The sequence below is a fragment of the Uloborus diversus genome, chromosome 1 (genome assembly GCF_026930045.1).
Source record: "Uloborus diversus isolate 005 chromosome 1, Udiv.v.3.1, whole genome shotgun sequence".
Classification (NCBI taxonomy): domain Eukaryota; kingdom Metazoa; phylum Arthropoda; class Arachnida; order Araneae; family Uloboridae; genus Uloborus; species Uloborus diversus.
The window spans coordinates 75,818,652-75,844,261 of record NC_072731.1 but is presented as its reverse complement, the minus strand read 5'-3'; the positions used below and the strand labels follow the sequence as shown (position 1 = coordinate 75,844,261).

At 31.1% G+C, this 25,610-nt stretch overlaps 1 protein-coding gene across 1 annotated transcript in view; it reads right to left on the bottom strand.

The window, feature by feature from the left end:
• The window catches only part of LOC129234655 (anaphase-promoting complex subunit 5-like), a 72,049-nt gene that overhangs the window by 21,379 nt on the left and 25,060 nt on the right, over window positions 1-25,610 (bottom strand). Inside the window, exons 4-12 of the mRNA XM_054868695.1 lie at window positions 22,242-22,360; window positions 17,628-17,799; window positions 13,320-13,383; window positions 10,682-10,783; window positions 5,864-6,057; window positions 2,952-3,033; window positions 1,444-1,527; window positions 1,139-1,206; window positions 940-1,053 (exon numbers count right to left, since the gene is read on the bottom strand). Of these exons, the coding sequence (XP_054724670.1) occupies window positions 940-1,053; window positions 1,139-1,206; window positions 1,444-1,527; window positions 2,952-3,033; window positions 5,864-6,057; window positions 10,682-10,783; window positions 13,320-13,383; window positions 17,628-17,799; window positions 22,242-22,360 (999 nt within the window). The remainder of the gene's footprint in view (window positions 1-939; window positions 1,054-1,138; window positions 1,207-1,443; window positions 1,528-2,951; window positions 3,034-5,863; window positions 6,058-10,681; window positions 10,784-13,319; window positions 13,384-17,627; window positions 17,800-22,241; window positions 22,361-25,610) is intronic.

Below are 25,610 nucleotides of genomic sequence, written 5' to 3'. Positions count from 1 at the left end.
AAACACAAACATTGGTCTAACCTTCAACATGTTTTTCCTAAAAAGTATTTTCCTTCAAATAAAAAATTAAATTTGAATAATTAAGTTCAGTTAGTTTCATACCAACAGTTAAAACATTGATATGCATCATAAAGCACAGGTAAAGATATTAGATTTTTACATTAAAATTCTATTCCTTTGATGTTACTTTAAAGTTACTTCAGACAACAATTCAATTACACAGAATACAATTTGTAGTTAACAAATTTTCATGCACCAAATTATTTAATTTTTATTCTATAAATGCTTTCAAAACTTAAGTTTCTTAAGAAATAAAGTCGAAACTGAACAATATGTTCAACTTATGCTAATGATATATTGTAAACAAATACTTCCTCACTGAAACAAAAAAACCTGAAAAATGCCTTTTAAATAACATAGACATTTACAGTCTTTTCTGGTGCATTACCAACAGTGATCAGGAAACAATACAATAGTGCAATAATGAAAAATATTAAACAAGTAGTAAACCAAAGAGCATAGCAAAAACTGTTTTTGGATGCATAAATTATTTGCTGTGGTTTCTTCGTTATGGAAATGTGAGGCCCTAAAGTCGACTAAACAAACGTCGCCAAATTTAGCAAGTTTTGGTGAGTAATGGAAGACATCTTTCTTACGCTATGCAGATGAATGTCCTGCCACATGTAGAGGGTGATATTATGTGGTACATTTAATTTCTCACCAAGTCTTTGAATTTGGCCAGTTAAAATCTTAGCAGACTTATATCTGGACACCCGAGGTACAAGGGCAAATAATTTTTGTGTCAAAAATTATTTCAATATGCTCTTTTAATTGCTATCTATTTGAACTTTTTTCATTAGTGCGCTCATATTAAGTGTGTGCAAAACTTTAGAGTTTATTTGAACATATAATTATTTATTTTTTAATAAATATTTATACCTATGACCATAATATGCCCAGAGACCAGCTCTCAATGTATAAGCAGGACCTATTAAATCTGTCATAGAATGCTGACAGTTATGGACATCACTTTTTGTCAGCAGCTCAAAAACACTGAAATTAATGGAAATATTATAAAACACAAATGAAATACACATATAGCATACATAAACAATATTATTCCCTCAGTATCACTTACCTAGATGGCAGGACTGTTGTGAAGGATTTTAATTTTGTTAATGCTTGAATTCCAAGTGATGACAAGCACTGTAAAAAAAAATAAATAAAATAAAAAACAATAAATTTTAAGGCAACTATTTCAATCTTTCAAATTAAGAAAATACTAACCCATTAGATAATTTAAGATGATGTAAGATAGTAATCACAAACATTTATCAGCTAGTTTATAATGAGATTTGCAATTCAAAACTCAAATCAGAGAAAAACTGTTTTATGTATCGTGTAATTTTTATTGTTACTAATAATAGTATAAAAAATAATTACCCAAAGTCCAAGTTCAGTAGATTTTGCCACAGATCCTTCAATTAAAGTTTCTTTGTTGTCAGAGTTCAATCGATATAGCCAAGCCTAAACATAAAGAAATCAGTGTACATTATTAAACTAATTTTCATACTTTTGTACATAAACAAGTGTATGCAAATATCAAGCCAATAAAAATGCTTTTGTTGATGGCATAAACTTAGGAAAGTGTGGAAAAGCTGAATTTTTTTCATAGTCCGTAATGTTTCAAAGATCCTTTATCCACAATTACATACTTGCATAAGTTCAGTTTTCAACATAAAGTAAGATAGAGAGAACACGCCATACTAAGAAATTGAAGCTCAAAACACTGTATTACTGAAAATTAATTGGTAGTAAATTTAAATTTAGATATTCTTGCAAGTTTATGGAGCACATTTTTGAAATTACATTAAAACATGAATGAAAATGTAAATCAATCCGCCAGATTGGTAATAACCGATCTTGCAGAGCGACCATATTATCATAATTCCACCCAAGTTTGCACCGAAGAATACCATAATTACGGCTTCCTTTTCATCTCCTTTTTACCGCAGACGCGTCCTCTCTCAAGTTTCTTTACTCTATGGGTTTTAAATTAATTTTCCCGCTTTATTATCAATTAAAGTTGTAGTTACTATTATTCATTTTAATTTTTTGGCAACTATTAAAAATCCTGTAAAGTTACAAAAGTTCAACATTGACAGTTCTATGCTTGAACACGTGCTATTTTTTGCACGTGTGCAAAAAATAGCAATTCAAATATCAACGAACATTTTGCAGCCGAATAAATTTCGCAACTTGTAAAAACAATTCCAGTTGAATATTTAAAAAAGTTAAAAAGATATTGGTCACCTAATGAGCCAAATTTCAACTACTCACAGATAGGCATTGGACCATACGCCAATTGGCAGCATCTGCTTAAAAAGTCTTGAAATTAATTTGTTAACTTTCTTAAGAAAAATAGTTTTAAAATTACTATTATTCATTTGTTTTTGGCAACAATTAAAAAGCTTTGTCTCTCCACCTGGCAATCCACCAATTAGAGAGAAAATATAATAAATGCACAGTAAAAAAGCTAAATGAATGCACATAACAATAAAAACCATTACAATTATGTCATGATTTTCCATTTCTTATATTTATTTTTTTAGACATTTTTCCACATATTGGTGGGGTTAACTCTAAGTTCTCTGTTATTTGATGTAGTAGAATATTGAAAACTGCTGCAAAGTCTTTCAATCTGCAAAAAGGTAATTGTTTTGCACTGAATCTCTTTACTGGATACTGTAGAGAACAGAGCAGTAAAATGGCTAATTCTGCAGTCGAAAAAGGTACCTTAACTTTGCAGACGTCTCCTTAAGTACAATAAAACCCAAATTAAAAACTGTCAGAAAAGTTGAGTAAGGAAATTAATCTCTCACATTCTAGCAGATTTAAAATTTAATTTCTCTTTCATAAAACTAAATAAAATAACACAAAATATACATTACCAATGAATATTGAAGGCAAATATTATCATTTGCTTCCTGAGCTACCATGATAGCTTCATTTAAAGCAGCAAGAGCTTCTTCCCTACACATAATATAAACTTCATGTAACTAAATTTCACATTATATAAGGGATTCAAGACAATAAAAGATAACGGAAATAAACTGTAAATTTTAGAAATTAGTTTGCTTCCTATGTATGATAATTCTATAGATTTTCATGAAAGTATCACTTATGTTATGTTCAAAGATAAAAGCATTTCTAATTCTTTCTTTCAAAAATATCAATTTTACTATCATGAGTTTGGCTCATAACCCAAGGAATTTTCTGTCAAACTTGCCAAACTTTCAGAAAACTTGACATCATGCAAGAGAATAATGATATTAAAACTCGAAATGAAAATATCAAAATTATATGAAATATGAACATTTAAAGCTATTAATTTCACTGCACGTGTGCAAAAAATAGCAATTCAAATATCAACGAACATTTTGCAGCCGAATAAATTTCGCAACTTGTAAAAACAATTCCAGTTGAATATTTAAAAAAGTTAAAAAGATATTGGTCACCTAATGAGCCAAATTTCAACTACTCACAGATAGGCATTGGACCATACGCCAATTGGCAGCATTTGCTTAAAATTGTTCAGCGAAATACGTGATAAAAAGACTATTGGTGAACAATCACTTTATGATTCATCATGTTTACAAAAATCTTTAAAATACAGCTCTTTAGATCTTTGATGTCTTGCTAAATTTTTGACGTATTCAATTTTTCAGAAGTGACAACTGTGTATTGGAAACAACTAAAAATGTCTAGAAATCTATGAAACTGTGGCCAGACTTTGAGGATGTATTTAAAAATTTAAAAAAAATTTTGAAAAAACAATAGAACCGACTTCAAAATTGCTCTAAAAAGTGAAAAATAAGTTTATTCTTTAAATACCATCGATAATGCTATTAAACATAATTTTTGAAGTTGGTGCAAAAACGAAACGTAAAATCCAGTGTAACCATGCTTCGTTCATATTTTTTTCTGAAAAGCATCCAAAGTTACGAATGAAAGATTTATATCATTATTCAAATATGCTGTCATCAATGCATAATGTATGTGATGGTGAAGAAACTGGACCTGGTTAAATTTATAGTTATAGTTGAGTTATGGCTGTGAATGATTTTATCTATCGTTTTTGCGCCAACTTCAAAAATTATGTTTAAAAGCATTATCGATGGTGTTTAAAGAATAAAATTATTTTTCACTTTTTAGAGCAATTTTGAAGTCTGTTTTATTTTATTTATTTTTTTTTTTTTCAATTTTTTTTTTTTTTTTTTCATTTTTTTTAGTGTAAATGTAGGTATTTCAGAAATAGTAAGAAGTTACCATCACGAAACTTCGCCTTATCTATATATATAAAAATGAATGTTTGTCTGTATGTCATCCATGAACTCAAAAACTACACGGCAGATTTGGCTGAAACTTTCACCGTTTGTTATTTTTGGTACTGGGAATGTTTATAGACCAGTTCGAAAAAAATCCGATCGATATATACCTTTTTTATTCAAATTTAAGTCACAATCCATTGGATAAATAGGAATAAAATTATTGCCTGCAGAAATTAATTCGCGTGAAAGATCTCATTGATAAGAAGTTAGCTGTTGCCATTTTTCTTGAGTTTGAACAAAAAAATTCTTTCTTTATTGTTTTATGGCTTTTCATGCAACGGGGGGATTTAAAACTTTTTCTATTTGATATTTTTAGCGGTTGATTGATCTTGCAAACTGCGTGAGTACAAAATTTGAGTATAGTCACGGCTTCACTTGATACCTGGACCGATTATTATGAAAATTGCTATATATATGTATTTTTCCACGGAGAAGGTGCAGAATATGCTCATTGAAGCCACTCGCCACCAGGTGGCACTGCAGAGTAGCAAATTCTGCCCCGTTCAACCGATTGTCATGAAAATCAGTATAATGATGTATTTTTTGTTGGCGTAGCAACGTGCGTCGGGTACAGCTAGTTTTTTTCATAAAAATGCTCCATACTAAAAAAAAAACTATAAACACGCATTAAACTTTAGGCGATTGGCACTAAAAACTTATCTTTGTTCCTCTCTGGAATTCATATGTAGTTAATTTAATTATAACCATTTAAGTATTACGTTTTCCCTAACTAGTTTCCATTTCACAGCATACAAGTTGCTTGTTATGCAATCCTGTATTTTCTTACTTATCCCTGATCATCTGTTATTGGCGTAGATGATAACGATAAAAATACTACTGTGTAGTTGAAGCAAATCAAATGGTAGCATTGAAAAGGCTAAGCAGATCCTAATCAGTGCATCAACTTGCTTCCAGGTTAGGTTTACCCTCACTATGGAGCAATAGCACTGAAGAAGGGAAGATTTCGATAATTCACATAGGCTTACTATAAATCAGCAGGGTTACCAAAATCAAATTATTTATGACAAAAATGAGACGACAGCGCCAGATTCCCGATTATCGAAATATCCCCCTGAAGAAACTTGATGCTTGCTTCAGAGAAGCCTTCATTCAAAATTATCATTACAATTACTATTAATGTTACTGTCGTATGGCACCAAACTTTCATAACAAAGGGTTTTATATTTAATCATTTAATTGGGAAATTGCATGAAATTTGTTGTTTTTTGCCCATAACTTTTTTTCTAAAGAACAAATATGATCAAGCAAAGTAATGGGACCTAAGTTGAGCCATCCCCTATCCATTAAAAAAATCATCAAAATCGGTTCACTAGGTGAGACGCTGTGAGTGGACAAAAAAAAAACATACATACTGTACGAACTGATAACCGCCTCCTTTTTGAAGTCGGTTTAAAAGAGAGAAATTTTTAAATAGACAATACAGAAGGGTTTCAAAGTTTAGTTTAACTTACTTGTGCCCAAATAATGAATGTAAAATTGCCAAATTCAAAGCTGCATATCTGGAACTGCGACTTAAATCTTCAGATGCTGAGGTGGATTTGCATTCTTGGGGGACAGTTGTCTTCCGATCAAAATGATGAAACAAATTATCACGAGCACCACAATATTCCTTCACTCGTAAAAAATTCATATAGCTGAGGTAGCACTGAAATTTAATAATACTTATTAAAATAAAAGTTAGTACAGACTTTATAAAACTAAAAACATTTCTTTGAAGATTAAAATTAAACATTTTGTTCTAAAATAGTGATTGCTGTCATCAAAATCAAATTAGTTTAATTTAATGTGAACTATTCTAAATGAGCATGCTTCTGCTGCATGTACATTGTACAGTGCTAGAATATTAACTTTTACAAGGTTCATACAGTTGCGGTAAAAAAAAATTCCCAGACTTTTCCAGGTTTTTCAGGGGATTTTCTTAGAAAATTCCAGGTTACTTGCATCATTCAAAATCAAGTTTAAGTAACAATTTTTCCAAAATAATCAAAATTGTTTAAAGTAGCAATGCCTGAGAACTGAAACTATTCCACTTGTAGATTTGAAAAAATTAAAAATTATTTTGAATTTTGACACCTGGAATTCAAATTATATTTTTCGCAATCACGAATGTGTGTATGTAGGCGTGTATGTTTGTGTCTGTGTGCAGGTCTCAAAAGGTGGGAGCAAACACAGACATCAACTTATAAGCTTTAACACCAAAAACTTTAAACTAAAAATTTTTTGAGCTAAATTATAATACTGTATGGAGACAAGAATTGACATAAATTATGGAAAAAATGCTCTTCAAATACCCTTAAAAAAATATTTTCTCTGCTAAAAGGCACATTTTTGGACTTTCAAAACGTTAACTGAGCAAATGAACCATCAAAAAAAAATTCTTTAATTATTTCCATACGTTTAAAATAAATTAAGGGGGCTCAAACTGAATAATTTTTTGATAATATTTTCCACAAATTACAAAAGTGAAAACATATTATATTGCGATCTAGACAATGCTATTATTTGAGAACTAAATACATGATTTACATGTTTTAAAGATATTTTTCGATCCTCAAAATCAATTTTTTATTATTTTAAAGTGTTTTCATATGTTTTTGTGAAGTATCTTTGAAGCAAATTTTCTTAAACATAGATGTAAGATGTCCAAATTGCGTTATGATCCAGGCGGCGATAATTCTGTCCATTTATTCAATACTATAAATGATCTTCTGTCTTGTAACCTTAATAAAAAAGGCTATTATAATGCACAATTAATACGTTATGTATTGAACATTACTTAAATAACAGTAGAAACACAAGTTTCGATCGTAACGAAGAGTAAACAAAGGCAGCAAAAAACGCCAAGCAAACCCCCATTGGCTACAACTCACAGTGTACGATAAGCAAAGGATTACAAGCGAGGAATTCCGGTTTTCACCAACAGCGTCGGTTTTGGCGACTTTATCACCTGTCTGGCAAAATGGATGTTTTTTTTTGGGTTCCACGAAACCACAACGAAATTTCATTATTTAAAGACCAGTATATAAAGTCATTCATATACTTCATAAATCCTCTATTTTTCATTGCAGAATTTAAAAATACTTAAAATTTTCATTAGAAAAGTTCAAAAACAGAAACTTTCATTATGATGATGTCCAAAATCTGTTACCTACTGGGCAACTGTTTGTCCAAAATCTGTTACCTACTGGGCAACTGTTTGTCCAAAATCTGTTACCTACAAACCGATCATTAAATATGCTATTTATTAATTTTTGTAAATACCTGCTGTCTTTTTATGTTTGTGTATGATGTTCTAGGTGTACATACTATGCAATAAAAGCAAAATTAATGTCAAATTTCAAAATTTTAAAAATGGCTAAAAAGTAACGTTTTTGTTCTCACCTTTTGAGAACTACCGGCATGTGTGTGTGTGTATGTGCTTGTGTATGTGTGTGTATATCTGTGCTTGTGTAGGTGCGTAGATGTGTGCATGTGTAGGTGCGTAGATGTGTGCATGTGTAGGTGTGTATGTGTGTGTAGTTGTGTATGTATGCGTGTGTATGTTGGATATCGATGCAACCTGGAGACTTTGCTTGATAGAAGAGCAGCATCGGGAAAGGCCGGTCGATGGTGGTGCTGCAAAGGGAGGCAGGGGGGGGGTTGAATCATAGGAATTCAAAACAGTCAAATGGGAACAATAAGCAATGTGATTGCTCAAAAAATCTTGGATTTTTAAAAAAAATTTCTTTTACAATTTAAGTTTTTTTTTTAAACATTTTGTTCAAAATTGTTTTTATTTGTTTACTAATTGTTGAAAACAAAGTACTTTCAACTTATTTTAGTGTTTCTTTGACGCCACATGTCATGCATATTAGCGTTTTGTTGTAATCGTGCTGCAATCTTTATCCGCTTTTGGTTTACAATTCTTCTTTTTATTTTCTTATTAGTATGTAACACAAAAAATATTGAGCAAAGTACAAAGCCATTTTTCAGTATAAATATGATTGACTTGTTGCATCGATGGGCATACCATGTAATGCATAATGACAAAAATCAACACCCGTCGATCATAGGTCGATGCCAATTACCATCAGCTTTTTTTCTTTTGCGTATGATGCTTACATTAAAATTAAAAAAAATTCTTTTCTAGAAAATAATTAATTTTTAAAAATCCATAATTAATTGCACATTTACTTTCAATAGTTTACATTGAGATAAACATCCAATTATGTTTTTGTAATTTTATGTCTACTTCCATCTTGCAAACAACCAAATATGGCGACTAAGTAAAAAATTTAAGATAATAAGTAGATTTTTGGATTTGTAGCATAAAAGTAGTTATAAATAATTAATAATTCTTAAAAAACTGCAATTAAAAGAAAATAGTCAGTTTTACCACATAAGCATAAAAATCAATTAGAATAAAAAAAATGTTCTGCAGATAAAATTTCTCATTTTTCCAGAAAATAAATACAAAATATCCGGAAAAAAAAGGCATATCTTGCATTGTTATCAATAGTTTGCATTGCAATAAACATCCAATGCCGTTTTTGGAAACTTAGGCACTTAAAATCTTGTGTACTTGCCATCTTGGGAATGACCAAATATAGCATCTGCGACAAAAATTAAGAAATAATTTTTTGAATTAGTAGCATGAAAAAAATTTAAAAATAATAAATCTTCATGGAACTACAATTTAGTTGAAAAGTCCAAGGTAATAAAGATAAGATTTAGTTTCAAGAACAAAATTTTTTATTTTTCAAGAAAATTACATATTTGAAAAATAATAATAAAAAATTTAAAAAAAAAAAAAGGTTTGAAGCACATTTCACAGTATTTTCATTAGTTTGCAGAAAAAGAAAACATCCAATTCTGCTTTGTTATTGGAAACTTAGGCATTTAAGCATCGTGTCTACTTCATCTCATGTATGACCAAAAATAATGGCAACTACGTTTCAAGCGTAGCTAAAAAGATTTTTCGATTAAAAAAAAAACTCAATTTTCCCGATCAACCCTACCATTCGCAGGCTTGTGCTTCAGAAGCAGAAAATTATATTTTCCCCTGTTGAGTTTGTGCATAATTCCTGTTCATACTAGGAATTTTTTTTCTTAGGAACAATTGAGGGGCAAAAATGGCGTCCGTGGAAGTTTTTTTGGGTTGCCCTTTTTTATTTTTATAGTCAGCGTCATTTTGCCTCAAAACTTTCACATTTTTTTTTGGGGGGGGAAATATCAATAAAAACGAAGATTAATACAAATACAAAAGTGATGACCAGCAACAGGTTCTGGGTCCAGCTAGACTGGTCCTAGTCATTTAGATCTCATGGTACAAAATTCCCTAGGAAAAATTTGGAAAAAAAATTCTGGGGGGGGGGGGGCAAAATTGGAAATTTCCCTGACATTTTTAAATATGTCACTTTCCCTGACAATTCCAGGTTTTCCCGGAGTGTACAAACCCTGCAATTTTATTTTTAAAAAACTTTTTCCAGCAGGAACCAATTTTCTCTACCCCAGATGGCTCTGTATCTTGAAAACAAAAGATTATCTAAACTTCTGCTGGTGATTTTTGGGTTTAGCAAGACAAAACACTTTGTAAATAGCTATTTTTGAGTGGGATACGTTTTTGAAGTTAGGTAGTGTAATTAGTCATTCTAAATAGAAAGGTATTTAAGCATGAATGTGATTATGGGTATGCATATACTCTGGATGAACCTATCACACTTACAGAAAAGAATTTGTCCCACAAAGAGTCTTGTCGGAAATTTGGTGCACCTCACAGCTCAAATTTTCAGTTAGAAAAAGTGTAGGTAATATTTTGTCATTTTGCCCTCTTTTGGTTGATTTTTTTATTCAAAACATTCCAGTTTAACTTTTGATAGTAGTAGAAAATATCGATAGACAAACCAAAAGCTTTTTTGGTAAAATTGCAATCTGATTTTCTTAGTTAGTTTAAATGATTTCCCCAGTTTGTTTCATTACTGATAACTTGCAGGAACAACACTTCATGATGGCAACACTTTCCTGAGAATAACTAGTCTCAAGAAAAAATTTAATTTTCCATGAGGTAGTGATAAAATTCCTGCCTTTCTATAAAAAAAAAAACAGCATTTAGAATTTCACAGTAAAGTAGTTGGATCACTGCTAACATAAGTTAAGAAATTAGCATCTTGTAAAAACTTATACTTGAATGTTTGAATGGCATCAAAAAATGAGATATAGTTCTAGGTAGTACTGCAGTAAAAAGAAAAAAAGACGTCAATAAGTATATGGCAAATTGTTGTTTTACTTACTGCTTCATATAATTCAGGATTTCCTTTGAGCAATTCTTTAATTTTTTCTTGCAATTCAAACGGTGAAAGAGCTGAACCTTCATTCATTTGCAATAATGCAGCCTGTCAAAAGAAAGAGCACATCTCTGTTATTGAAATCATTTGTAAACAAAATGAAATAGTATTCACATTTAAAGAATGCTTAAAAATCTTTGTATGCAATCTTGTCAAATAAAAAGTTGAGAAAAAATTTCACGTATTTAAAATTCTAAAATAGCGGAAAAAAAAATGTAAAATGAAAAGAATGCCATGATAAAAAGTGAGTGAAGTTCAGTTCAAAAAAAATACATGCTAATGATGGTTATTTGAAAGGTCCCTGTTTAATGTCTGTTACTAGTGAGGTTTTCTTCCTAATCCTTCCAAAAACTGAAGGTCTACAGTACATTTATTTACATCATTAACACCAGTGCATTTGTACTGAAGTTAATGGTAGAAAACTTTGAATTACAGTGGTAGTTCTTTGAATACCAGCCGTGAAAAAAAAATGAAAGTTTTGAATTCCTTCAACTTAATTATTTTGGTCAGAGAATTTAACTTTTCTAACGGTAGACGAGTCACTAAAGATAAATTTGAACTGGGACCAACTACAAGTTTATTCACAACAAAATAATACTGCTTTACGTGCATCAATTAAAATCTAGTTGCTCTGTTTCTCTTACATTTCTTTATCATTTTAATTTACTCTTAAGAATTAGTAATTCCACTTGGAAATTACAATTGTAATGCTCTAAAAAACTATGAAATTCCTTTGAAGTCATTTTTAATGTCAAGATGTCATGAAATACAGAAAGGTATTATGGAAATATAAGTCATGTCTTGTATTCTTGTACATAAACTACTTACCTGAAGTAGCATACGAAAGAACTATACATTTATCGAATAAAACTTATCAATTATTTATTTGTTAAAAGCACAATGGCAAGGCAGGTAAATCTTTTTTTTTTTTCTTTTTTTAATGTTAACAAAAGACTATGCTGATTAATGAAATATCATTGCTCTAACTAATATTTGATAAGCACATTGCATACGTACCACTGCTAAATATTTACCAAGTTTTCACAAATGTTCATTAAAATTTAGCATTTACACATCTAAATTTTAAAACATTTAATGGTCTACATAGGCCCACATTTTGGAACTATTTTCATCTTTTCCCAATAATTTAGCTGCTATTCCTATTTCTAAGCTATAGTAACCGGTTTTATGCATCTAGAATACTCCTAATTTAATTTTTCGAAAGTAATCTTTTTTTTTTTTTTTCAAAGTGTTATCACACTTTTTAATTGTTTTTATTTGGGCCAATGGTTAACTTTGCATTTGAGTTACTTTGGCCTAAGGTGGTTTTCCCTATTTAAAATCAGTGTATGTAAAACTAGAACCAAAGAAAGACTTGTGTTTATATTAAAATCTATTTGAAAGAAAAATACCACTTCCATACCTTTCTCATGAGATCTATGTACTTAACAACACAACTCCTTCTTTCACATTAACAGCTATCCCTGGAAACCCGAGTCCATTCCTTCTACATTCTTCTTCATCCCCAAAACTTTCCAACAATGTTTTTTTAATTTTTAAGCAGATGAAACTGTGTTGACTTCTTTGGAACCACTGCTAACTTTCAGTTTCTCTTAATTTTCGAAGTAAAAACCATGTCGCTCTGGCTTGATGAATTGAGGTTGTAATCACTCTCTTTCTTTGTTAATGAGAGCTCCCAGTTTTTTCTACTACTTTTCCTGCTCAGAGTTTTACTTTTAACTTTTATTTTCTTTTCCAAATTCTTCTGAAGGACTTTTTCCAAGTATTTATGATGGGCAAAAATAGGTCGTAATTTTGAGGTTGGAAGATTTGTTATTGTCATTTTTTTACATAAAAACCTTAACAGAAATGAAAATTACAACTTTAATACTGCCTAAATTATCAAATAATGTTCATAAATAGGTAATTAACAAACTCTTAGCAGATATAGAATTATTTCCACAGATAAAAGTTGTTAGAGGTTATAAAGACATGTGTTATCACAAAGTGAACAAAACCACCAATAATGCTCCCTGTGGAGAGTTATCAAATTGTCTGGTATGCAGAACTATGTGCTTGATACCAGGGATGCCCACTTAGAATGGAGCATGGTGCAGACTGAGCCACTGGAATTTTTAGGGGGTGTTTTGAGAGGTATTTTTCACTTTTTGGGGGGCTCTTGGTTTTGGGGAGGGGTCTTCACAATATTTAGTGGGGTGCACTCTTGCTCTTAGGGGGGAGCACCCCTGTTGATACTACTCACAAACGGAAATTTAAGATCTGCTTCCTGAAGATTAGGACAGAACATTGTATTTTTCCCAGTTTGGGCCAAAGAAGAACCCCAGGGCCAAAGCAGCCTGTATTCAAGGTAAGTTGTTTGTTTTTTTGATCATTTTCATTAGAAAGCAGTTTTTCTACACATTAAATGATGTAAATATCTCTTAATTCATGCATAAATGTTTTACTTTTTTAATAACAAATATTTGCAGTAATGGATATAAAACAAACTGACAAGCACACTAATTATCGGAAAAAGTTAAAACCATGTATTGTTTTACAAGTTAAAAAAACATAGAGAAGTAACCTGTTGTGCTATGAAAAACTCAGCTTGCTTTTGTGATGCAAGAACTTGAAATTCGTCACAAGAACTGAGGAGGGAAAAGAAATGTCATATATTTAGAAAACAACAAATGAAAAAACAGTATGTTTATATTTTTAGCTGCGCAAAAGTTTTCAATAAATGGCACATAAATGCTGCATACAGGTTCCCTTATAATTGTCTATAAAAAAAAAGTTCTCAGAGCTAAAAATCTCCCATAAAACCTATATCTATATAATTACATGGCTACCTAGTGTTGTAAAAAATAAATTATGCTTCCATTAATATTAAACATTACATTTCATAATAGAATAATAAAATATATCAAACACAAATTATTACGTAATCAAGTTTTCAGCTATCAAGACTTTTTTTCTTTGTAAACATAATTTTTAAGGTGGTTTTTAATTTTTTCATACAAAGAATAAATGGAAATTTCACAGCAGAGATACTTAACTAGAGCATTCATTTAACATTTAAGCATCCTTTGAAGTAACAAGTTTAATAATACTAGTTTCAAGCATTACATGAATAGCTTTATCACTTGAATGAATAATTGGAAAACATAAATACAATATTATTTTTAAAACATAAGTCAGCAAAGGAGTAAAATGTAGCAATATATAGCAAATGATAAGACTAATAATCAGAACCAAAAAAAAAAAAAAAGAAAAATCATGATAATATAACAATCACAATAATAATAAGGAGCAAAAAAAAAAAGCGTCATTCTCAAGAACAATGTATGTGAATGTTTTTATACATAAAATACCATCTGCATTACACTACTGTCCACCTTTAGCAAGTTAAGCTCTGCTTCCAGACCGATTCTACGACTCCATTACTTGAAATGGGGGTGACAAAAAATAGCTTAAGAACTTGTTTATTTAGTTGGCAGTGTATTGCCCATTTAGCGAACATTACTATACCTAACTATTAGCAAGTGGTACAGGATTTTCTCGCCAATAAAATGGTTGCAATGGTAGCCCAACCTACGTTGCAATGGCATTAACAATGCCTCTTCTTACTGATTGCTCTCCCTTGAAAGAAATGGGCTTGTTTAAGGCCATAGCTTAACTTGTTAGAGCTGAACAGTAGTGAATAAAATAATTACTGAATAAAAATATAAACATTTATAACAGTACTAACTGCACAAATAAATTTTCAATTTTTTTTTTAAAGGAAATGGAAGCACATACACACCAAAAAAAATAAATGCAATTTTAAAATTTCGCAAGCTTTTATCTAAAGCTCAAAACTCGCGGTCGCCAGTCGCCAAATGCGACCAATTTTCAAATTTTGGCGACCATTATTTTCACTTCAGTCGCCAATATGGCTACCATTCGCCAATGCAACCTTCCCTGACCTGTATGACCTTTCCCCAAATTCTTATGTCCACTAAAAGTTCGGCTATCGGATCGCCGGGGATGAAGGAGGGAGGGGGGGTGGAGTATTGTCCAATTGTGGCTAATAGTGCTATGTGTTCTTGTTCTGAATAGAAAACAAAAATCGCAATCACGACGGCAAATTCGTTACAAAACTTTTATTTCGAAAACTCGGCTTTCTTTACACGTGATCGTAAAAATAGACAAATTTCATACACCAATTTAGTAAATTATGCTTTTTTGATCTTAAATTCATTTTTCAACTTTATTTCTCCTTAACAAATGGCTATTTCTTCGTTTTGCGGTATTTTTAAACTACGCGTTTTCAAAATGGCGTCGCGTTGCTATTGTTCATTTTTACCAGTAAAGACGAAAATATCCTTTACAAAATGAAAAGAATTGAAAAGAATTAATCTTGTACATTTGGTTTACATATGAATAAAAAAAAATGGCGCCTTTGAGTCAAAATGCACCGAGACAAGGTAAAAACGATATCGCTAAAAAAAAAAAAAAATTTGCAAGATTTTTGATTTTTTGTTTTAATCATATTGTTTGTTTTTCCTTTTTTTTTCTTTTTAAAATATAAAACCTACTGGAGGAGAGGACATATCCGTTTATTTATTTTATTTCTCCTTAAAAAAGTTGTTATTTTTAAGTTTCGCGAAAATTTTCAAAATGGCGCCGCGTTGTAGATTGTCCATTTTCACCAGTTAGAAGAGGAAAATGTGTGTTCCAAAATAAATAAAGAGAAGTACAATCGTATTTATAAAACACATAAATAATTTTAAAAAATGGCACCCTTGCGTCTAGAGAAGGTGGAAAGAATACGGCTGAAACCCTTTTTTTCTTCTGCTGGATCTTTTATTTCATTTTTTTTTTTTTTTCGTTTTTTTTTTATATTTACCTTTCTTTTATTCATTCATTTTTTGACAATCAAGCTTCGATTTTTATAAAATTCTGCATGCATTTGTAAAAACAAAAAAATATTTTTGTAGAATCGCAAATGGTTTAGGTTTTACATTCTGTTCAAGTTTTTGGTATTTTGTTGTTTTCTTTATCAAGGAACTAACTCGTGTTTTGGTTGAAAGCTATGATGTTTCTAGAAGTTTTGAAAGCTGAAAAAAATTAAGAATAATAATAATCTTTTTTATTTATTTATTTTTTTATCGGGATGTATTTTGCTTAAAGATAAATTAATGCAGATTATAATTTGCAAGAGATGTGTTAAATAATATCTGGGCAGGGGTGCCCATTCCCCCCAAGTTCAATTCCCCCCCTCCAAAATTTTTCCTCAACCCTCTTTTCCTTTTTTGTTTTTAGCACGTTTTTTATTTTTTTTAATATTTTTTATTTACTTATTTATTTTTAATTATTATTTTATAAGAAACGTTCTTTGCTACGCCAATGACGTATACACACATACTAAATAAATAAACGGAATAAAATAAATTAAAATAAAATTTGTCTATCATTTTTTGAGATTTGGCTACCATTTTATGAGGATCTGGTAGCCATTGGCTACCAATTCAAAATTTGAGTTTTGAGGTATACTTTTATCACAAACTTATTTTTTTTTAATTGCTGAAAGTTAAGAATTTTTTATGAACTATTGCTTCCCTTCCTTCACTCAGTTTTAAGCTTTTTTTTTAATGCTTTCAGAAACAGATACAGCATTACGACTAACATTCAGGAAAAATTATTTTATACAAATTTTGAAGCAAAAACATTGGAGGAATTTCAAAATCATCCAACTTTTTGACTAATCAATTTACACAAAATTAAAAAGTGTAGCTAATTTTGAACACCATTTAATTACAGTTAGTGCAAAGCTAACCTGGCAGCACTTTGAAAGCTATGTGGATCCTAATCACAGCATTACGACTCTGCCAGGTTAGGTTTGCCTTGAGAATAGAAATACATTGAGCAATTAAGAGCAAGACTCTTAAGAATGCATATATCTTATATTAAAAGAATACAGTGAACCCTCGTTTTATGCAGGGGTTACGTTCCTCAGAAATGCCACTTAAATTAAGACTTAATATTAGTGTTAAAATTTAGGTTCCATACACAAAAAAAAATCTTCATTATGACTAATTGTATAATAAGTTTAATGTTTCTCCTAGATAGTTCTCAGTGTCTAGGAGAAACCTTTTTTTTTTTTTTACATGTATTTTTGAACCACCCTAGTGTACTTACATCGATTTCCATGCACAATATGTATAAAGAAAACACAAATTAATTTAGTGTTTATGAAAAGGAGTAGGCTATGATAGTGTTTTGGTAGTCAAGAATTTTTCTCTGTAGTTCTTTTCAGAGCAATAACGCATCCATGATCATGACAGAATTTTCCTTCACTAACAAATCAGAAAGATCATGTCAATGAATGGCTCAAAATTTTTGATGTCAACGTTCTGTGTCATCAATGTTGGTATCCTCATTGTTTTGGTTCTCTTTTGTCACTCCTAAAAGCTCTTCTTCCAGTGAGTTCTAAAACGTGTGAGTTTAATAACTTTATTTCTGGAAAGAGATCCGGAACCAATCGCATGAAATGTCTCCAGTGGCTCAAGCTCAATTATTAGCATGCCAAAATGCAGTTTATTGCATGTAATCTGAAATCTTTAGGAGTTTGGATTTTGAAATACGGGAAGATTTTATCTGTTTGCATTGCAGCATCTACGTAAAGCCGAAACTCATCCGAGTAAAATGAACTAAACATGTCAAATCTTAAATTGTGTAAAATAAACCCACGTAAAATGCGGGTCTACTGGTCAACAACCCCCTTTAAGTCAAGAAGGGAATATTAGGGGTCATCCCTAATATCCCCTTCTTGACTTAAATAATCAAAATTTTAAAAACATAAATAAACAGATAAAAACTGATGAAAAATCTCTAAGAAGTGCTTCAATACCTCTCGTCCAATTTTTCATCTAGAGGAGAGTCTCCAATACTAATATCACTACATTCTTCAAGACACTGTCCAAAGGCAGTATCATAATAAATACGGACTTTAGTACAGAGCTTTGTCACTAGACTGAAGGACAACTTATCAAAAGCAAGCAGCATGTGTCGAATAAACAATCCTGTAAAACATAAATCAAATTTTTGCAGTCAACAATTTACAATAGTTCACCATGCAATGAAGAATAAAAAACAGGAAAATGTAGATGATTTTTATTTCATTATAGTAAGTCGGACATGTAGTAATGTTTCTCTTTGGCCAAAACAGAGGCAGGGTGCTACCAGATAAAAGGGCAATTTAACTCAATGAAAAGGGCACTTCTTAATGGACGGTTATGGGCAACTTCTCAAAGAACAAGTAACAGAAGAATTCCCCTTTTATTACACTGGAATAGACTAACGAGGTCGGTCCTTTTTTTGTAAAATCTAAAAATGAGCATAAAGGAACCCTAAAAAATTTATATAGCTGTTTTTGTTTGTTTTGTAACTTGTTCTATACATTTAGAGATTGTAGCAGATTTATCTTCAGAAGCATTTATTGCTACTTTAAAACAGTTTTTTACATCATGGCAAAAGTGCGAAAATCATTTCAGAGAATACCCAAATTTTAAAGGTGTCTCAAAGGAGTTGAAAATGTTATAGTTTTTTTATACACCCAGAAAGAGAAATAGCTAATTATTATATTTCTGTTGAAGGGGTAGATTGGAAATTAATCATTCCCAAATCTTCTAATTTCAGAGGAATTCAGGAGACTGGAGTTGAATAGCTTAAACATCACTTGAAACATACTATAGGTAAATCAGCTTTAACTCTTGAAGAATTTCTTACTATAAATGCTCAAATAGAGGGAATTCTAAATTCAAGGTCACTTGTTCCACTTTCAGCAGAAGCTGAAAATTTTGATGTTCTTACACCAGGTCTTTTTCTCATAGAAAAAGCAGTTAATGCCATTGTTGAACCATATCTATGCTCTGTTGAAAATAATAGACTCCATAAATTAAAAAATATATATAAAAATTGTTCACAATATATGGAAATTTTGGAAACAAGATTATCTAAAAAGTTTGCAAGATTGTTCAAAATGGCAGTTTGAGAAACAAAATGTGGAACCCAACAGTGTTGTCCTAATAAAGGAAGACAATCTTCCAATAGCACATTGGATAGTTGGGGGGATAATAAATGTAGGTAATGCCAGGGTTGGTAAAAAAAACGTTTTTTCTTCAAAAAAACTGGATTTTTTTTTGTTTAAACCAGGTTTTTTTTTGGTTTAAACCGGGTTTTTTTTGGTTTAAATACTATTTGACAGAAAAACAATTTTTGGAAGGTAATTAAGGTTCCATGTAATTAACAGTTATTCAATAGTCACATTATACCTAATTTCTTGATTAATTAAAGAGATAAGAACAAAATCTTGTAACTAAATTAAATAATTAAAATACCTTTTTGCGGGGAAATATTGATTGAAATGTTTGACTTGATTAACATATTAGTATGCATGTATATATCAGGGTTGGCTTTCTGCCGGCAGAAACTAGTTTTTGCTGGGCCAGTGGCAGAAACTGGTTATAACCGGTTAAAACCGGCAGAAACTGGCAAAAACTTAAAATCGTCTTAAAAAACTAAAGTAATGATATTTGTTTAAACTAAAAAATTAAACTTCATTTCATCATTGTAAAAAATAAAATGTTATGCTAGTGCCCTTGATTTAGTTCAGAAAGGGAACTTTTCAATTGCTGATGCTTGTAATATTTGGATTAATCTAACAAAGGACGAAAATCATATGGGTTCTTAGGATAGAGGAGTGACATACAGAATTAAACTGGCATTACTGTTTGTAATTTGCTCGCAAATAAGCTTCATCTAAGTTGCTTGTGATTGAAATTATCATGTTCTTCAAGAAGAAAGTCAAATTTTACTTCCCAATATTAATCTAGATTTTGTACCTAATATCACAGCTTTGCAAAACAAACTGGCCCCACTTCTCGAAACTCATTTTTCCAGTCAAACTTTTACCACTACCCTAGTTACTACATGATGGACCAGTTTAAAAAAATAAACTATTTGAAAGTTTCATGAATATTGCTTGTTCCTTGATGCATTGCCTGCTAGCTTTTCTGTTGCAAGAATATTCAAAAGTTTCTCATTCGTGCATATTAAATTGAGAAACTATTTAAATTTTTGGAACCACCTTTTCCAAGAAGCAACTGCAGGGTCCAAACAATGTAACATTTGATTCTGAATTGTGATAATATTATAAATTAAGCTGTGCTTTGGTTAACAATTAATTATTTTTTCCATGCATTTTCTACTGTCTGTCAATAGCTTTTTTTTTTTTTTTTGTCATTTTGAGAGTTTTTGCCAGTTTCTGCCGAAAATGTGGCAGAAAGTGGTTTTAGCCATGCCGGTTTTAACCGGTTTCTACCAGTGGTTTTAACCGCCCCGGCAGAAACTTGCCAGCCCTGGTATATATAGATCCTTTATGATACGAAATACTTCAAGAAGTGGTTGTGATGCGGGTTAAGATAAAATATAAAATGAAGATCCAAGAAAAAACTTTATAAAACCAACATAATATGAATAATTATCGAATAAAGGTAAAAGTTATATTTTTAACTTGCCCTTCCATCTCACGACCAGTTTTTACACTTAGCTCTTAATCCTTTTCTGGCTTCATTTTTGATTTCATCAAATGAATGCCAAATTAGGTCTTTTTTTCTACCAGAATTAGACATTCTTTTTAAAACAATATGAGTACGTAACTTTTGTAAACAAACTGCACAGGTTAGCTAAGGCAAATCAAATACCAAAATCCCAATTCCAATGAACAAAAGGGGGGAAAAAACTAAGAATTATCAGCACCCAATAGTCATAAAGCAGCATAGGTGTATAGCCAATCAAAATCTTTTGAGCACACAGAATCCAAAAAAAAAAAACACCGAAGGAGAGTGTAGTTTATATGTGAAGATTTATACACATACATTTGCATTTTTTCTTGGAATTTAAAAATTTGTCTTTTAATCTTCCTACATTATAATATAAGGAACTATTATGTATCATAATATGAAGTATAAACTTTTTTTAAAAATTTGATTCAAAAAATATTATTTGTGTTCACCTGCAGAACAAATCTTAATTTTTAGGTGCAAACAATTAAGTTAGACTGCTGATTACTTTACAAGTCAAAGTTAAAATTCCAGGAAAGTGCAAATAAATGGGCAAAAATGTCACACCCCTGCAACAGGAGTGAGCAATATAATGGATTGCATTTACAATAAAAGATTCAATCCTTAGTAAATCTTAACTAATCAAGCAAATTAAGCATAATGATGGAAGTTGACTGAAATCTGCTTTATGGCATATATATGAAATAAAAATTATATTATTTTTTTTTTTTTTTCGATTAAAACTTGTAATACATTTTGAAGAAGCAACTTTGCAGTTTTAGTATTTATCTCTGCAACTTAGCTAGGAATTTAGCATAAATGAAATTTTACATTTTTCAATATGTATGGGGAAATCAATGTAAACCTGTGAAATAGATTTTTTTTGGCTTTTTTTTTTTTTTTTTTTTTTGAAAAAAAAAAAAAACAATATTTCAAAAAACCGCATGGTTTTTAAAAAAAACAAACAATTGGTTTAAACCATGTTTTAAATCAAACAACCCTGGGTAATGCTTAAAAAAATTCATGTTGTTGAAACAAAACTATCTACTGAGAATATGGTTGAAAGATCTATTTCAAAATTTGCTGTTTTGCCTAATGTATAATTAAAATGTTATGTCATATAAAAAATATAGGTATGTAATGTAATTTAAGTTTGCATTTAATTTCTGAAAATTTGTATTGATTATGCTTTGAAATGATATTTCAAGACCTGGCGGGATGTTGGTGCCAGAACGATGATTATAACAAATCAGCATTAGCCAAGGGAGCCTACTCCCAAACAGTTGCTACAGAAATTTTGCTCTTACAGTCCAAATTTGTGATGTTGTGTGGTTTTGGTTTTTGTTGTTGCTGTTAAGCATATTTTAGTGAGTATATCCCCAATTCATTGTTAACTAATTCTTGCAATAAATATGATTTCTAGCAACTTGATCCACCTTTAGAAATTCAACATCTCTTTTGCCACATCAAAAATGGCAAATAAAAAAAAAAGCAATAGCCAAAAAAAAGTTCATGGTTAACAGTTTCTTTGCTAAATTCAAGAGATTCATACGATTTTCAACAAGGAACAAAAAGAGACAGTATCTCCTAGAACTCAAAAAGCCTCTAGACCAGGTAAGATATTCTGCATGTCTTGCACGAGGTTGCTTTACTGGATTTCACTTTTCCCGACTCTTTGCTTCTTTTTTCTTCCTTTTATAAAAATAGTAAATATTCAAAAAAAGAGAAAACTCAGGGCTAAGTATGTAATGAGATTAGAAAACTGTCTGTGGTTTCTTTTTGAGGGATTAGAAATATTGGGAAAATACTGGTTATATATGGGCTCTTCGGTTATGTGATAGGAGCTACATACAAGAGCATTTACTATGTATTAGTAGAAACCGAGGTTTAAAAACACATACCCAAAACGCTGCTTTTCTGCACAATAGGAAGAACAGGAGCAGGTTCTACCAATAGTGAGTCAAGTGTGGCTATGTAATCCATAATTGCAGCTACACCATTTTTACTTAGCTTCTGTAATCTGGAATATCAATAGAAATCAACTTCAGTAGAATTCACTCCATTTCTAAAAACATAGACGTATATTGCCGTGGGTAGGTATTGGCAGTAACTGCCAAATACCTACCCACAATTTTTCATTTTGCACCTTTTTACATTTTTGTCATCTATTGTATGTTAGCTGTACTGTACAAACTTGCTCATTTGGTTTCCCCTTAAATAAAAGCATGAAAAAAGCGTCTAATTCCAACATTTCCCTATTGTTAGTATTGATTCCAAAATGTGTTTCTTCAAATATCTAAACTATGTTTCTTCCAAAATCGTGTCTCTTTATTCTTAATAGAACTTTTTACAAGATAAAACATTATGTAATTTCTTAATCAGCATAAAGCTTGTGTACTTGTATGTATGTAGGTATCAGGGTTTCAACAATGGTCGTTTTTTCTAAAAATTGAGATTCCCAAAATGTGACAAAAAATGATCAATTTTGCAACAAAAAAAAAAGAAAGAAAGAAAAAAATCTGGATTTTGAAACTTTGACTGCTAGCAAAAATTTCAGCATGGCGGATGTGCATCGAACAATCACCCTAAATAGAAGTTTTAGAAGGTTTTTTGAGTTCCATAGAAATAAGTACGATTTATGCTAGCTTCAAGTTGAGCAATTCTGCACAGACAACAATGTTCAAAGTTGGAGGATCTGAATTTTTTGTGACACAAAAACTTCCAAAAAAGTACTTGAGATTCAGGACACTTTCTCGATTGCAGTTCAACCCTTTTCACTTAACATGTTCAGGACCAGCAGAAAGAGGAAAAAGCGCTTTCCCAGGCCTGCCGCTCCGAAGGAATCCATGCGGACGGGCACAGGCGATTTTTGTAGTTAAGCCTAATTTTATTGAAAAATTCATAAAAAACCTATTGCTGCAGTTGAATGCACTGAAACTTTTGATTCACTATCATTAATATTCTCTGAATACATTCCAGCAAAATTTTTATCATGTTAATAAACAATAACTACGAATTTTGAAGAAAAATATTTCTTTTCCATTAAAACAAAAGTCTGTCTATGTATGTGGCCTAAAAGTTTGCGTACAAGCATTCAAAATACAGGTAAAACATTAGATAATCAAAACAAAAAAATATTTCAGACAAAAATGAGAAATCAAACTAATTATTGCTAAAATACCTCTGAAGCATTGATGTCTGCTTGCCATCAACTTGCACTAAAAATTCTGCACTAAAACCCACATCCTCAGTAGCACTGCCTCCAATATTCAAAATCAATGCCTTTCTTTTCATATATGACTAGCTTACTACTCGGCATTGCCCGTGTGCTTTTCAATACAACATATCTTTTGGATAATCAAATGAATGAATTGTATCTAAATGAGAGTAAAAATTGCATTCACACCGCTCTCTTGTCTCAAATCTATCATTATCTTTTGCACATCTTGTGGGACAACCTTTTACGTGATGCTTCGAAAGAAAAGCGTTGCGCTGCCTTTGTAGGTTTTGCTTTCCCCAAGACATCAAAAAATGCAAGAATGCTTTTCACTTTCTATTGTCTAAGAATGGCTCAAAATTTTCAATGTGAATGTTTTTGGTTGTGCCTCACCGACGTTGGTATCCTCGTTGGTTTTGTCCTCCTTTGTCACTCCTAAGAGTTCTTCCTGTGAGTTTTGAACTGCATGAGTTTAATAACTTTACTTTTGGAAAGAGCTCTAGAACCAATCACATAAAATGTCTCCAGTGGCCTAAGCTTGATTATTAGCACGCCAAAATGCAGTTGATCACACGTAATCTGCAATCTTTTGGAGTTTGGATTTTGAACGAGGGGAAAATTTTATCTGTTTGCATTGCCGCATTCGCCTAAGACCGAAACTCATCTGCGTAAAATAAAATAAAGGTGTCAAATCTTAAATAGTGTATAATCGAAGCCGCGTAAAATAAACCCGAGTAAAACGAGGGTCTACTGTAGGTGGACATGAACTTATGGAACGAACTATTTAAAAACCATCAATAAAACTGCATCATAAAGAAAGAAGTAGGCTTGCACATTTTGGTCACTATCCGTGTTAATTTTTTAAAAATTATTTACAGGCCTTGAAATTTAAAAAAAAGTCTTGTTTGTAGTAAACATAGACAAATCTTTTGTTTATATTTCACAGAAGCTTATTGCATATTTTGTTCTCCTTATCCACAGCTCAAACACAAAGGAAATGTATTTCCAGGTTTAGAAAAGTAGTCTAAAAATTTTAAAGCTAAATGACTTAAAATTTTCTATTCCAGAAATTTAACTCAAAATTTGCTGCTAAATAATGTTTTTAGTCCCCCTGGCAGCAGCAAGAAGAAATACAGTTTTGAGTGAACCCAACCTTGAACAAGCAACATAAAACTATCTGTATGGGAAAGAAGTATATTTCAAATACATTTAAAGCACTTAATCGACTGCCCTTATAACTGGTTGATCGTGATAGAGAACAGAAGTCTCACTGAAGATTGTAATCTCTTGAAGTTTAAAGAAAGATCAATTGTGGTTACACGCAATCTTGCATAGACGAATGAGCGACCAGCATTTACAGAAAATTTTTGCCTCTGCAGAAAGTTTTTTCAAACTGCTAATGTTATTTAATTTATTTTAAAGGGAATTTTTTTAAAAATCCCAGTTTATTTCTGTTAAAGCCTTTCTCCAAAAGCCTTTTAAAGCACATGTGCGAAAAAAATAATAATTTTGGCAGTTTTCTTCAGTTGGAGAAAAATAAGAAAACTATATGTTATTGTAAAAAAAATTAAATGATTTAAAGTAGTTTTTTTTTGTCTCTTTCATATTTGAATAAATTCAATTCTTTACTCAAGGGTGAGTTAGGCAAAATAATTATTTGCAGAAAATTTTTCAGTTAAGATTTGTATTCGCATAAAGCTTTTCACTTTACCTAAGTCTGGTTACACGTGAGAAGCAAAGTATTTCACCTCGTCCCTATACTGTTAAGAGAGTTTAAGCTATTACAGTAATAATTTCCCATTCATCTCTTACAGCATTTCTTCAATAACAGTTGAAATGCTTATAGTCCGTGGAGTTTGTGACAAAAATACCCAAAACATTTCACTTCCGGATACCAGTCTGAAACTTTGCACAGTGCTTATGTACATATATAGGAACAAAAATCCACCGGGAGGCATTTGATCAGAGGTCATGAACCCCCTGTGATGATGTCATCAAAATGGCTGCCTTATTAAGAAAAGTACATTTGTTTAACTGCTTAGTACTCCATTAT